Genomic DNA, 14,939 nt, shown 5'->3' with positions numbered 1-14,939 from the left:
AAATGTCTAAAACTCATTAAAGCGTGCATGAAAACTGGTGTAAACTGAGGTCTCTGCCAGTGAAATCTGCACATCAGTTTCACTCAGTTTTTCTACACATATGGTGTGAACAAAACCTTGGTCATCCTGCCATCTGCTATATCCAGCAATATAAAGAACAAATCTCTCTAGAAAACCTTTAGAAGAGGTTCTCCAGAGCCTAGACCAGCCATTTTTAACTAAGATTCCTCCAGAGGTTGCCAGGGGTTCCTTGAGCTGTGGATAACTGACCTCCCATCTGAGTGCCTGCACAGTTCCAGGTCTAATGTCACTTGGCAGAGCCAGCAGCATGACTGCGAGAATGGTCAGAATGCCACATTTGCAGTCATGATATTTGGCAGAGCTAGTAGCATGACTGCAAGGATGGTCAGAATGCCACATTTGCAGTCATGCCATTTGGCAGAGCCAGCAGCATGACTGCAAGGGTGGCATTCTGACCATCTCTGTAAGGTGGGGTATTCTCCCACCAACATAGGAGCATGTCCCCAATGACCCCTGGTGGAATATAAGTATTAGGGGTTACCCGAGACCGGACATTTATTTCTAGTGTTCCTCTGGAGTAAAAGAGGTGAGAAAAGCTGGTCTAGACAATGTCAATTCTACCCTTTAACCCTCCAACAGAATTTTCAGGCTTACCTTAGGTGTTCTTTTATTTCATTTGCCATCCAGCAGCAAAAGACAAATGTTTCCTTAACCCCAGTGGCAGTAAGAAATTCCAGTGTATAATCTATTAATGCCACATTGGCAAGTGGTAAAAGAGCCTGTAATAGAAAGAAAAACTTGTTAAAGGCGAAGTTCACCATTTCAGGCAGAATTTTACTTTTCATAATAAATAAAAGCCTTTTCTAGTGTCTTTTCTACCCAACCAATCCCAATGTGTGTATCTCTCACTTACTTTGTCAATATCAACCTTGAGTCTGCACCTCTCTTTTCAAAACTAAAAAAATAAATTGCACCTAAGCCCCTGACTTCCTGTGGCATCATGTGACCATCCAAGAAACTTCATATCCCATCATTCACGGTCTTACTGATTCACAGGTGTGTAGGGTGTGTTTTACCTCCCTGGAACACACCTCCCTAATTTCTGCAGCACCTCTTTTTTATTTCTACCCACTGTTCTACTTTTTTCTTTAAGGTGGCCATACACTGCACAATCTCCTTTAGATCTACCAACAACTACAGGTGCATCTCAATAAATTAGAAAATCATCAAAAAGTTAATATGTTTCAGTAATTCAATTTAAAAAAGTGAAACTCTTATATTATATAGATTCATTACACACAGAGTGATATATTTCAAGCATTTCATTCTTTTAATTTTTTAATGATTATGGCTTACAGCTAAAATTTGAATTTTTGAAAAAGTTCAATATTGTAGACTCATGACTCTAAATCAGCTAATTACTCAAAACGCCTATAAAAGGTTTCTCGTGCCTTTAAATGGGCTCTCAGTCTGGTTCAGTGGTTACACAATCATGGGGAAGACCGCTGACTTGACAGTTGTCCAGAAGACAGTCACTTACACCCTCCACAAGGAGGGTAAGTCACAAAAGGTCATTGCTAAAGAAGCTGGCTGTTCACAGAATGCTGTACCCAAGCATATTATTGGAGAGTTGAGTGTAAAGAAAAAGTGTGGTAGAAAAAGGTGCACAAGCAACAGTGATAACCACAACCTTGGGAGGATTATGAAGCAAAGGCCATTCAAGAATTTGGGGTAGATTCACAAGGAGTGGACTACGGCTGGTGTTAGTGTTTCAAGAGCCACCACATGCACACATATCCAGGGCATGAGCTACAACTGTTGCATTCGTTGTGTCAAGCCACTCCTGAACCAGAGACAACCTCAGAAACGTCTTACCTGGGCTAAGGAGAAAAAAAGGACAGGACTGTTGTCCAGTGGCCCAAAGTACGCTTTTTGGATGAAAGTAAATTTTGCATTTCATTTGGAAATCAAGGTCCCAGTATCTAGAGGAAGAGTGGAGAGGCACAGAATTCAAGTTGCATGAGGTCCAGTGTGACGTTTCCACAGTCAGTGATGATTTGGGGAGACGTCATCTGCTGGTGTTGGTCCACTGTGTTTTATTAAGTCCAAAGTCAGCGCAGCAGTCTACCCGGAAATTCTAGAGCACTCCATGCTTCCCTCTGCTGACCAGCTTTATAGAGATGCTGATTTCATTTTCCAGCAGGACTTGGCACCTGCCCACACTGCCAAAGGTTCCAATATCTGGTTTAATGATCATGGTATCACTGTGCTTGATTGGCCAGCAAATTCGCCTGACCTAAACCCCATAGAGAATATCTGGGGTATTGTTAAGAGGAAGATGAGACACCGGACCCAGCAATGCAGACAAGCTGAAGGCCACTATCAAAAGCAACCTGGGCTTCCATAACACCTCAGCAGTGCCACAGGCTGATTGCCTCCATACCACACTGCATTGGTTCAGTAATTCATGCAAAAGGAGCCCCAACCAAGTATTGAGTGCATACTATACTGTACATATTTTCAATAAGCCAACATTCCTGTATTAAAAATCCTTTTTTATATATATATATATATATATATATATATATATATATTGGTGTTAGGTAGTATTCTAATTTTCTGAGATACTGAATTTTGGGTTTTCACTAGCTGTAAGCCATAATCATCAAACTTAAAAGAAAAAAATGCCTGAAATATATCAGTCTGTGTGCAACGAATCTATATAATATACAAGTTTCACTTTTAGAATTGAATTACTGAAATAAATTAACTTTTTTTTTTTTATTCTAATTTATAGAGATGCACCTGTATATAGTGTAGTACAATATCATACAAATGGAATGGATTGTTCAGGTGGGTCCTCCTATTACACAGTAGTGTATGGCCAGCTTTATACAAGTACATGGGAGGAAGCAGGTGGAGAAGCTCAGCTGTCATTGTTCTTGTAATCCAGCTTCAGCTCAGGGAAGGGGGAGGCTGTAAATACACCAAATTCACTTTCAAGCCCTATTCACACCTAGCGTGGTGGGAGTGCACTTTTTTGGTGTGTTTTTCCCATGGCACGCATAGGGTAGCCCACTGACTTTAACATGCAATTTTGAGCGTGGCAAAATGTGCATTTTCCTCCACATTTTGGGATGCTGTTAATGGCATTGCAAGCATGAAACCAGTTTTTCACGTGTTCCGGGAATGGGCAGACGTACATGGAGTCTCACTGTAAAGTCATCCTGACATAGTTAGTTAGTACAATTTGGCCACACCCACCATTTGACATGGCCAACTCGGATCTGCACACAGGTAGCCCATAGAAGTGTATGCAGTCGTGCGGACACCCTCACATGTCAAAATTATTGCAGCCACTGCTTCTCTATACAGACTCAGCACAGAGGACAGGTCTCAGCGTGTCTGAATTAGACCCAAAACTGCTAATCAGCACACATAAGCTAAACCCCTGCATGCAAGGGTCCTAAAGCTGGTTATCGCAGAAGAAATTGTAATGTGGAACATCTAAATCCAAGGGAACGTGATCAGGGGTTCTCTTTCTCTCCTCTCTTGTCTCTCTTACTCTCTCCAACCCCCTCCTTCCTCCATGGGTACGTTTCTATGGAACAAAGCAGGGACTCAGGTGATGCCTGCTCCAGAACATAGGGACAGCTTTTTCTTTTCTGCATCAAAAGGTACACGGTTGGTATATGGGCACATAGGGAAGCCGTACTTTGGGGGGGGGGGGGGGGGGAGATGAACTTTAAATCATTTGTTTACAGGTTGTGTCAAGAGACCAGTACTGTGGCATATACTGTAAGAGGAAAAACAATAAATACGCTAATGCCCTAAGCTATTAACATGCAATAATATTGAATTTGCCTCCTGAATGCCCTAAACTGCTCTGAACGAAGATTCATATGATTTGTTGCTACTTGTGATATTAACAAACAGATCTTCCCATTACCATATTTAAACATAGAAATATAGAAAAGTGACAGCAGAAAAAAAAGACCGAGTGGTCCATCGAGCGCACCGATTTTTTTTGTTTGTTTTTTAACCACTTGCCCTCCTGAGGATTTACCCCCCCTTCCTGACCAGGCCATTGTTTGCATCACGGCACTGCATTACTAAAAAACTGACGATTGCGCGGTCATGCAATGCTGCACCCAAATGAAATTTACATCCTTTTTTCCCCCCCCACAAATTGAGCTTTTTTTCGGTGCTATTTGATCACCTGTGCGGTTTTTATTTTTTACACTATAAAAAAAAAAGACCAACAATTGAGAAAGAAAACATGTCCAGTAAAAAAAAATTAAAATTGTTTTAATTTCATCATAAATTGAGGCCAAATTGAATTCTGCTAAAAAAAACAAAAAAAAACAAAAAACCAATCACAGACCCGGTGACTGACAGCCGTGACAGTGAATGGCGGCACGGGTAGGGCTTGCCCATGCCCCCTACCCGGAAATACAAAATTACGTATATATACACGTGATTTTGCGCACCCATGCCACCCTGTAGCAGTATTTCTGCTATTGGGGGGACGGAAAGAGGTTAAAGCGAAACTTCACTGCATTTGAGCACCACAAACCAAAAATGCTATTTAATTCATTTTTAATATTCAAAGTAAACTCGCCCATCTATCCCTGTCTTTGTGCTTTATTATGCTGAGAAACCTTTGTGAAAAACACCCCCTAGCATTTCTAACCATGCCCATCTTGTGTAAGGGCAGAATATTCATGTAGCATTTAATTCCTGGAATCCATCTGCCCTTAGCTCAGAAATGCAGGCAGGAGGGTGTGCTTAGCTGGGAAAGCCCCTCCTCCCCTCTTGAACACTCCAGGGATATATGACCTCATTTGTCTAGGCATGGAAACCAGGAAGTAACTTAAGAAATGTAAAAAAAAGAAAAAAGTTTTAAAAGAGTAAATATGACATACTTTTCTATCTATTTACGAATGCTAGCAGCATAAGGATTAAAAATAATCAGAGTTAACTGAGCGGGTGAAGTTCCGCTTTAAAGTAACACTAAAGCTTCATTTTGTTTTCAAATAACAAACATTGTCTATACTTACCTGCTCTGTACAGTGATTTTGCACAGAGCAGCCATGATCCTATTCTTTTCGGGTCCCCGCTGGCGCTCCTGGCTCTGCCCCCCCTTAGATGAGCCACGCCCCCAGAAAAAGCTAGGTGCTTGTCCCCAAGCTGCTGCTCTATGCATCCATGAGACACATAGAGCCACTGCATGCCCCCTCCACTCTCTCTTCATTGGTTCACTGGCTGTGATTGACAGCAGTGGGAGCCAATGGGCTCCCGTTGTGGTCTCAGCCATTGAGGAGGAAGGGTACCCTGACAGCAGAGATTGTCGAGAACATCGCTGGATCAGAGGAGGATTAGGTAAGGATTTGGTGGGGCTGGAGGGGCCACTGCACACAGGTTTTTTACCTTCATGAATAGAATTCTGATGTTTAAGTAGCAAAATCAGTTTCACATTAACACCTATCTCTGTACAAGAACTTCAGCAACTCAGGATCCCAAAAAGCAAGGATGCTCCGATAGTCCATATAACGTCTATCCAGAGGTCTTGCCAAGCGAAGACTAGATGCTGTCATCCAGTCAGGGATCAACAATAATTTTGGCAAAGTCTGTCTGCTCTACTTAGATGATGTCAGTTTTGACTACTCACTCCGAAGGATTTGCAGTATGGAAACTCACCTGGGAGATCTTCAACTATGCCACATGTGACAACTCAAGAGCATAGGTCTGCCAGACAGGGCATGTGGAGAGCTGTTGGCATATGAAGGGTGGGGTTGAAGTTAGAACAAAGGTCTCCCAAAAGTGAAAAGTTTCTCTGCAACTTCCTAATGGGCAATGAGGTCATCGTTCACGTAAAAGGACAGAGTGGTTTACACAAGGCAGGGCCAGACCAGCTCTTGACCAGTGATGAGCTCAGACACTTCTGAACCCAAGGCCAAACCCTCATAATGTGCACGCTAGGAAGCTGCCACTGTAGTGTGCCAATCATCTGCAGCCAAGGTATTCCCGCCCCACAGCCACATGTATACATGCCCCTTGTACACATGCAGCTGTGGGGCAGGGAGTGCCCCGGCCACAAATGACTGGTCCAGTATAGGTGATGGCTTCCATACGGACTCGTTTGGCTTTGGACTGGGATCCCAAAGTGCCTGAACTCATCACTACTCATGACTGTATAAAGCAATTATTTATCAGAGCACCTCTTACACCTGGTTACAGGTGTATTTCAAAGTCAAACTCCAGCATAGCGGTTTTGCCTAAATCTGAATAAAGTAAGAAAAAAATAGCTCTTATAGGTTTTTATTTTTATCTGTGTCTGTTTCTGCTCTAATGACTGTTGTTCCAGGAACAGAAGATAGAGGACAGTTCCCCCAGTACCAGCTATCATAGCTAAGATTTCTCCTGTCACTAGGGATATTTCTAACTTCCTGTTGTGTCTCCGGAAAGCAAAGTATGTCAAAATCTCCCAAATGCAAAAAGCAAAAATAGATAAATAAAAGTTTTAACCATTTTCTGTCCAATCCAAAACTAGAAAGTTTCCTATTGTCACTAGACATCCTTCGACTTCAACCCAGCATCATTCAACCTGGAAGTCATACTTAAAAATTAGCTTTCAGCAAAACTGCTTTACAGATTTCTACAGATTGTCATTGCAGGTGTACCTCGGTTTACAGACGCCTCGGTTAACTTAATTTTCGGTTTACAAATTAAAATCCATTGAAAATAATGCCTCTGTTTATGAATTTTTTACAAATTTTTTTCGCAATACAAAGTGTATGTCGGTGCTGATTTTTAAATGCAATTGCCAGCTTTTTTTTTCTTCACTATAGTTCACAGAATTAGCTGTCACTTTCCCTGGAGTAAATGGAAACTTTGTTTTCTTTTAAGAAACTAAAAGGAAACATTGTTTCTCTTAACTCTGGGAAATAAACTAAAAGAAAATTCTCTCTCTCTCTTTTAGCTGGGGGGAAAGTGACAGCTGAATCTCTGAGCTATAGTGGAAAAAAAAACCCAGCGGTAATTACATTTAAAAACCAGCACTATAATACTGTAAATAAAAAAAACAGTGTGGGGTCCCCCCTCCCATCCATACCAAGCCCTTCAGGTCTGGTATGGATTTTGAGGGGAACTCCCACGCCAAAATTTTTTTTAAAATTAGCAAGGGGGTCCCCCCAAAATCCATACCAGACCCTTATCTGAGCATGCAGCCTGGCAGGTCTGAAAAGGGGAGGGGCGAGCGAGCGCCCCCTCCTGAACCATACCAGGCCACATGCCCTCAACATGGGGGGGTGCTTTGGGGAGGGGGGCTTCCCCCCAAAGAACCTTGTCTCCATGTTGATGGGGACAAGGTCCTCTTCCTCACAACCCTGGCCGGTGGTTGTGGAGGTCTGCAGGCAGGGGGCTTATCGGAATCTGGAAGCCCCCTTTAACAAGGGGGCCCTCAGATCCCTCCCCCCCCCATGTGAATGAGTATGGGGTACATGGTACCCCTACTCATTCACAAAAAACAAAATGTGTAATGTGAAAAGAGACAGGACACAATCTTTGACAAGTCCTTTATTAAAAGAAAAAACTAAAAGAATGTCCCCCGCAGTACATCCAACATCAATCAGGATGCCCACCATCAACGCCGCTGCCAACCCACAAAAATGAATTTTTAAAATAGGCTCCGCTTCAGACGATGGCTTCCAGCCTTCTGGCTGCTCCAGTGGTTTGACAGTTCTTGATGTCACATGGGGTGGGGTCACATGCCTGATGTCCCCAGGTGGCCCAACCCCTTACATATTTAAGAACTGTCAAACCACTGGAGCTGGAAGAAGGCTGGAAGCCATCGTCTAACGCACAGCCTTTTTTAAAATTCTCTTTCCGGGTCGGCGGCAGTGAAGGCAGGCATCGTGATTGACGTTGGATCTACTGCGGGGGATATTCTTTTCTTTTAATAAAAGACTTGTCAAAGATCATGTCCTGTCTTTTTCGCACTACACTTTTTGTTTTTTGTGAATGAGTAGGGGTACCATGTACCCCATACTCATTCACATGGGGGGGCCGGATCTGGGGGCCCCCCTTGTTAAAGGGGGCTTTCAGATTCTGATAAGCCCCCTGTCCACAGGCCCCCACAACCATCGGCCAGGGTTGTGGGGAAGAGGCCCTTGTCCCCATCAAGATGGTTTGGGGAAGGGGGGGTGGGTGTTGAGGGCATGTGGCCTGGTATGGTTCAGGAGCCCGGTATGCCGGGCTGCATGCTCGGATAAGGGTCTGGTATGGACCCCCACACCATTTTTTTTTTTAATTTTGACGTGGGAGTTCCCCTCAAAATCCATAACAGACCCGAAGGGCTTGGTATGGATTGAAGGGGTTGACCCACTCCGTTTTCTTAATTATTTTTTCAATTTCCATCAATTCTTTTACATTCAGCGGTCAGTGGAGAACCCCGCTGACAGCTGAAACATTAACACATGGTTGTCACTATTAAAATACCACACGACTTGATAAAATAACTCATACGGTATTTTAGTAGCGTTTACTTTTTTCTGACCTCTGGAACAGATTAATTGGTTTTCAATGCATTCCTATGGAAAACGGCATTCCGGTTTACAAATTTTTTGCTATACGAAAAGTCCTGCAGAACTAATTAAATTCATAAACCGAGGTATTACTGTACTTTGAACCATTATACCCCAAATACCCCTTCAAAAAAAAAAAAAAAAAAAAAAAAAAAGCAGAGAGCATGATGAATAGACCAAAGGATCTTGTATGTACAGAATACATGTCAGACCCAGATCAGGATATCTGCATAAAGAAGACATTCACCTGCAGATTTGTCCTACCTTTTATTTATATATTTTTTAAAGATCAATCTAGAATACCATATATTTAAAGAATATGTAAACCCAACATTTCATATTCCTGATATGTGCCTGCCATGTACTTTATTATATTAGTATACATATATGAATATTATATACTTGTATGAAAAAAATATCCTGTTCTCATTGTATTTCTTCCTTTGTGTGAAATCCCTGGTGTTCCTTCCAGTCCCTCTGCATTCCTATAAAAAATGACCACGTTAAGCAGGAGAACACACCGTGGTCAGTTCTCTACTCTAGCTGTGCTGGAACTCAGTGTGCTCTTCTACAATGATCAGACTTGTCCTGACCCCCCTGTGCAGTCTTTCACTGGGAATTTCAGTGTACTGCTGTGTCTCCACCCTCACCTCTCTGGGCAGCTGAAAACAGAGGCTATGTGTTCACTATATTTTTTATATATTATTACACAAATGTTTTGCTTTCATTTCTATTTTAAACTAAACAGGTTTTTTTTTAGAAGGTAAGGGTTTAAAATCACTTTAAGTTGGTATCTCCAAATCAGGGAAACTGTAAGAGTATAGGCCTTTGTTATGCTGGAGTCAAATCAATATGTACGGTTACCTTGGCCCCTGGCTTCTGGCCAGGGGGATGTCACCATGCCTCACCACCGAAAAGCTAGTCAATTCAAAGCCAACAATAGGCTTCAACCCATTGCAGTAGTGAATTCTTGTAAGATTTCAAGCACCCTGTGCCGGCAGCAGGAGCAAGGGACAGTAACATCACCCACCCTGTCCAGGAGCAGGGGCTGAATTAGTTTATCAACATTTCTAACCTTTTTTATGTTATTTGTATTGGGAGGGTAAAGGAATATCACAGAACCCAGTTGGTCACCACTGTGCAGATTCTCACAACATTGAACTTTTGCACTTGCTGCTACGGAACCAACATGCGTTTCTGAACTCTTTGACATGCACTTCCATATTCAGCCTAAAGGAGTATACTTTATACTTTTAATATTCGGCTTTAAATAGAATATAAAATCCACACCTCGACCCAGAATACACATTTACTGAGGAGGAAAAGGTAATACAGCTGGGAATAAAAAAAAAAAAAAAAGACACACATTGAAAAGGAAAAATAAACAAACAGGCCCATATCTTAAAATGATTAATGTTTAACCACCTTCTTACTGCGGTTTTGGAAAAAATGTCAGGGAGGTAGATGTCAATTTCTGAAGTCCATTTATGAGCAGCACTTCAGAAGTAGCCCTTGACCAGCCAGTGCGCCTGTTAGGGATGCAGGCCGTGCCATCCCAGCTTGGTTCACAGACAATGCACAGAGCTGATCTGCATGGCTCTGTACTATGTGATCACTGTAATAACCAATCCTCGTGCTCACAAAATGTAAACAGTACTACTATTTTCATCACAGGGCCTGCCCCTTCCTCTTACAACAGAGGAAGGTGAAGAAACTAATGAATTAAGATCATTCACTGGTTCCCAAACAAAAGAAGCAGCAGATTAAGGGTGAGGGTGGATTGTAGACTCATTTTATAATTTTTAAACCCTGAATGCGACTTTTGTATCATGTTACCATTGATTGGCTCTCACAGCTGACATGATCGAGAACCCATCCTGCTGGCTCTCTATCAGAAGCCCAGACAAAGAGCTGTCAGTGACAGTTCCATCAGTGTGCTGGGATAATGCAGCAAGTGTGCTTTCAGCACACAACCTCAGCCAACCATGGAAGTGCAGTGGCTGAGCATTAAAGCCTGCCTTCCTTACCAGCGCATATATACATTATGTGGTCGTCAAGGGGTTTTATTATAGGATTGAGTGGGGTTTTTTTTAACCCTTTCATCTCCCCATCCTTCTATGTACATCTAATCTCAATCCTCTTTATATATGACCTGTATATTAACACCCTTATATTCCTTATCAAGCACATCTGAATATTAACCCCCCTTCATCTCCATTCTCCCACTGCACCTACACTGACCTTTACATTAACATGTTTCTTCATTCCCATTAAAAAAAATGTGTCAAAAAATGAGATCACTGTGGGTTGTCTACTTTCAAAACAAGGTTATTTGGGGGAAAAAAAACAAAAAAAACAAAAGAAAAAAAAAAGATGGTTAATAAATACCACCAAAAGAAAGCTCTATCCGCCTCAAAAATTGATCTGGGTACATGCTAAAGTGAAACTTCACCCAAAAGGGAAAGTTCCGCTTTTCCTCACCCCACCCTGGCTACATTTGGAGGGGGTTGCAGGTACCTGGTTTTGTCTGCTACCCACTCCAACTGGAAGTCCCCCACCCGCAACGTTCTGGGACTCGTCACAGGTCGTAGAAGGCTGCAGGACCATTCACAAAGCGCAGTACACTCACAAATGTGCAGTGTGAAGTCAGAAGGAATCACAGTCGGTAGCCCACAGTAAACATGCTAGCTCCAGGGACCCGAAGGACACGCTGCATCCTTGGACAGGTGAGTGTTTGTTTATTAACCACTTGCCCTCCAGAGGCTTTACCCCCTTTCCTGACCAGACCATTTTAACTGCTTCCACAAGCAGTCATGCAACGCTGCACCCAAATGAAATTTATGTCCTTTTTTTCCCCACAAATAGAGCTTTCTTTCGGTGGTATTTGATCACCTCTACATTTATATTTTTTACACTATAAACAAAAAAGAAAACTGAAAATTTTGAGGGAAAAAAAACCAATATTTTTGACATTTGCTATAAAACATATCCTGTAAAAAAATTATCAAATTTCTTAAAAAATTTAGGCCAAAATGTATTCTGCTACATGTCTTCGCTAAAAAAAAAAAAAATTCCCAATACATGTAAATTAATCGGTTTATGTGAAAGTTATAGCATCTACAAATGGCCGTATACATACTGGAATTTTTTATACTAGTAATGGCGGCGATCAGCAACTTATAGCGGGACTGCGGCGGCCATTCTGATACTGGGGGGAACTGACTGTCACTGACATCCCCAGTGACACCAATACAGTGATCAGTGCTAATAAAAAGCACTGACACTGTACTAATGACACTGGGCAGGAAGGGGGTAACATCTAGGACGATCAAAGGGTTGACTGTGTGCTGTTTTACAGTGTAAGCACAATGCTTTGTATTGCTCTGCTATGCAGAACAATACAAAGCAGAGTGCTGGAGCTGAGAGGGGAGAGATCTGTATTGTTTACAAATAGACCTCTCCCCCGTCAGTGATACTCGGCGATCGCCTGGTGCTACATCAAAACATCTGGGGCGACTGTGTGTGTTTTACTGTGTGCGCTTTACTAGGGAGGGATGCGGTTTTGTATTGCTGTGCTATGCAGAGCAATACAAAGCAGCATGCTGAAGCTGACAGGAAGAGAGATCTGTTTCGTTTACATACAGACCTCTCCCCCGTCAGTGTTAGCCGGCAATCACCAGACGCCAGCGGGGAATCTCCGACCGGGACCTTGTGATTGACAGCTGTAGCCACCAACGGTGGCGCGGGTAGGACGTGAACACCCCTACTGGGAAATACAAAATCACGTATATATAAGTAATTTTGCGCAGCCCTGCAGCAGTATTTGTATTATAGGGCGGCAGGGAAGCGGTTAAAAGTCAGCTGCTATGGTTTTTGTAGGGGCTGACTTTTAATTTTTGCCACTAGATAGAGAAAAAAAAGGGTGCCGCACACACCTAGTGCATTATCCAAGGTTTATTAAAAGGAGTGAAAAATAAAAATATACTCACAGACGAAGCATGTATCTAAAAAGAATTTGTATTATGATGATGGCCACAATGGCAAGCAAGGTGTTCTCACTGTCAGTGCGGTCAAATGGCGTTTCGGAGATGAATCCCTTTCCTCAGAGCTACTGACCAGCCTCTGATGCAGATGTGTAGTGGATGGATGATGGGAGCCTTGCTGGGATTCGTCCCCGAAACGTGTCAGCCATTTGACCGCACTGGAACACACATGTCCCTATTTAAATTGAAGAGGGGGAAAAAAATGAACTGGAACACATTAAAACCGCACCAGAACACATCAAAAATGCATCAAAAACGTGTTAATGCGCATGCGAGAACACATCTGGACTGTGTTTCTATGGTGTGAACCAGCCCTAAAGGCTGGTTCACACTAAATGTGTTCCAGTGTGTTTTTCCCTGCATCTGAAATGCACTGAAAGTACGTTACATGGTTGTCAATGGCATGGTTCACACCAGTGCTTGCAGTCCAGTGCGTTTCAGTCCTTGGAGAAAAAAAAAAAAAAAAAAAAGTAGAACAAGCGGCATTTTTCCTGCAAAGAACTGTATTGGAACGTGGTACAAAACATCAAAAACACATCAGGAACGCACTGGAACACATTAAAGATGCACTGGACCCCAAATGACTCAAAAAAGAGGGGGGAAAAAAAAACATCTGGAATGCATTGAAAACACATTAAAAATACACCTGAACGCATCAAAAACGCACATGCAGAAACGCATCCAGACTGCTTCTATGGTGTGAACCAGCCCTTAATCATTAGTCATTGTCAAAGTATGACAGTGCTGAACAGCAAACAATGGCATGGCCAGGAGGGGGGGGGGGACATACTGGAAGTGAAGTGGCAAGTAATAATAATATAAAATCCATCCCCCACCCAGAGCATTTCCTACCTGAAGAAAAGGGAATACAGCTGGAAATATTGCGAACACATTAAATAGGAAATAAAAGCACACGTGGCCATGTGTTAGTATGAATAAGGGGTGAGCCCAGCTGAGCTGCCCCATACATACAGGAGCCCAGGATGAGGCAATGACACATGTCATGGCTGTCACCCTCCATTCTATCACTGCACTCTCCGGCTCTTACCCGTGGTCTGTCCTTGGTGATCGGATAGAACCTCTTATTGAAGCTGTCTGCTATGAGCACGGCATACAATGGAGGCAGCTCCTCATCTCCCCCTGCACCTCGCTTCCCAACCCGCGCAGCCATAGCTCGCTCTCACGCTTCTCCACTCAGCCGTCCCGGCCACCGTACTCTGTCACCCGGCTCCTTCTACGGTGTCCCACAGAGGCCAATCCAACCTGGACCACTTCCGTGTACGAAGTCAGCCATCTTGGTACACCTCAGCGCCGAACACGTCGGCTTCCTCTAAGGAGGGCCAGCCATCTCACTGCACTGCACGGGAATCCCACATTTGTAAACATCGGGATATGTGTTATTCTTATTGGCCGCAAGATGGCACTTTATCATCTAAATCAGGGTAGCCGATATAAAGCCAACTTTGTTTCCTGTTAGATTTGGATGGAGAAGAGGAAGGGAGGGAGGAGGGGTTAGAACCTCTGCCATAATATTGTGACAGGTGAAGTGAACAACCTAGATACAATGGTCTCTGAAAATGGGTGGGAAATCTCACGGCATCAAGTGAACATGTTGAGCCTGAAGTTGATGTGTTCAAAGAAGAACAAAGTAAGCAAGAGTAAGGATTTCAGCAATTATGACAAGGGCCAAATTGTAATGGCTACATCAGTGGCCTCCAAACTGTGGCCCAATGGCCGGATGCTGCCCTTTGCTAGCCTTTTTTCAGCCCTTCGGGAACTATTCTTCTGATTCCTCCTACTGACACCAATAGTGAGGCAAAATTCCTCCAACTTACACTAATGATGAGGCACTATTCCTCCCGTGAGTTTCAATGAAGGGGCACTATACGTCACACTAGTATCAATGATGGGGTACTATTCATCCCACTGCTATCAATGAAGGGGCACTATACGTCACACTAGTATCAATGATGGGGTACTATTCATCCCACTGCTATCAATGAAGGGGCACTATACGTCACACTAGTATCAATGATGGGGCGCTATTCGTCCCACTGCTATCAATGATGGGGCACTATTCCTCCCATTAGTATCAATGATGGGGCACTATTCCTCCCATTAGTATCAATGATGGAGTACTACTCCTCCCACTAGTATCAATGATGGGGCACTATTCCTCCCATTAGTATCAATGAAGAGGCATTATTCCTCCCATTAGTATCAATGAAGGGGCACTATACGTCCCACTAGTATCATTGATGGGACACTATACGTCCCACTAGCTTCAATG

The 14,939-nt window shown here is 43.0% G+C and overlaps 1 protein-coding gene across 1 annotated transcript in view; it reads right to left on the bottom strand.

Annotated features, from left to right (window-relative positions):
* Positions 1–13,897, bottom strand: part of EIF2B5 (eukaryotic translation initiation factor 2B subunit epsilon) — a 46,386-nt gene extending 32,489 nt beyond the window's left edge. The window contains exons 1-2 of the mRNA XM_089685464.1: positions 13,698–13,897; positions 676–800 (exon numbers count right to left, since the gene is read on the bottom strand). Coding sequence (XP_089541590.1) covers positions 676–800; positions 13,698–13,820 — 248 coding nt within the window. The 5' untranslated portion in view covers positions 13,821–13,897. The remainder of the gene's footprint in view (positions 1–675; positions 801–13,697) is intronic.
* Positions 13,898–14,939: the final 1,042 nt, after the last annotated feature.

The sequence above is a fragment of the Staurois parvus genome, unplaced genomic scaffold (assembly GCF_062004578.1).
Source record: "Staurois parvus isolate SC_StPar_1 unplaced genomic scaffold, SC_StPar_1.0 ptg000376l, whole genome shotgun sequence".
NCBI lineage: Eukaryota > Metazoa > Chordata > Amphibia > Anura > Ranidae > Staurois > Staurois parvus.
Note: the sequence above shows the minus strand (reverse complement) of the source record. Positions and strands in the feature narration are given on the sequence as shown.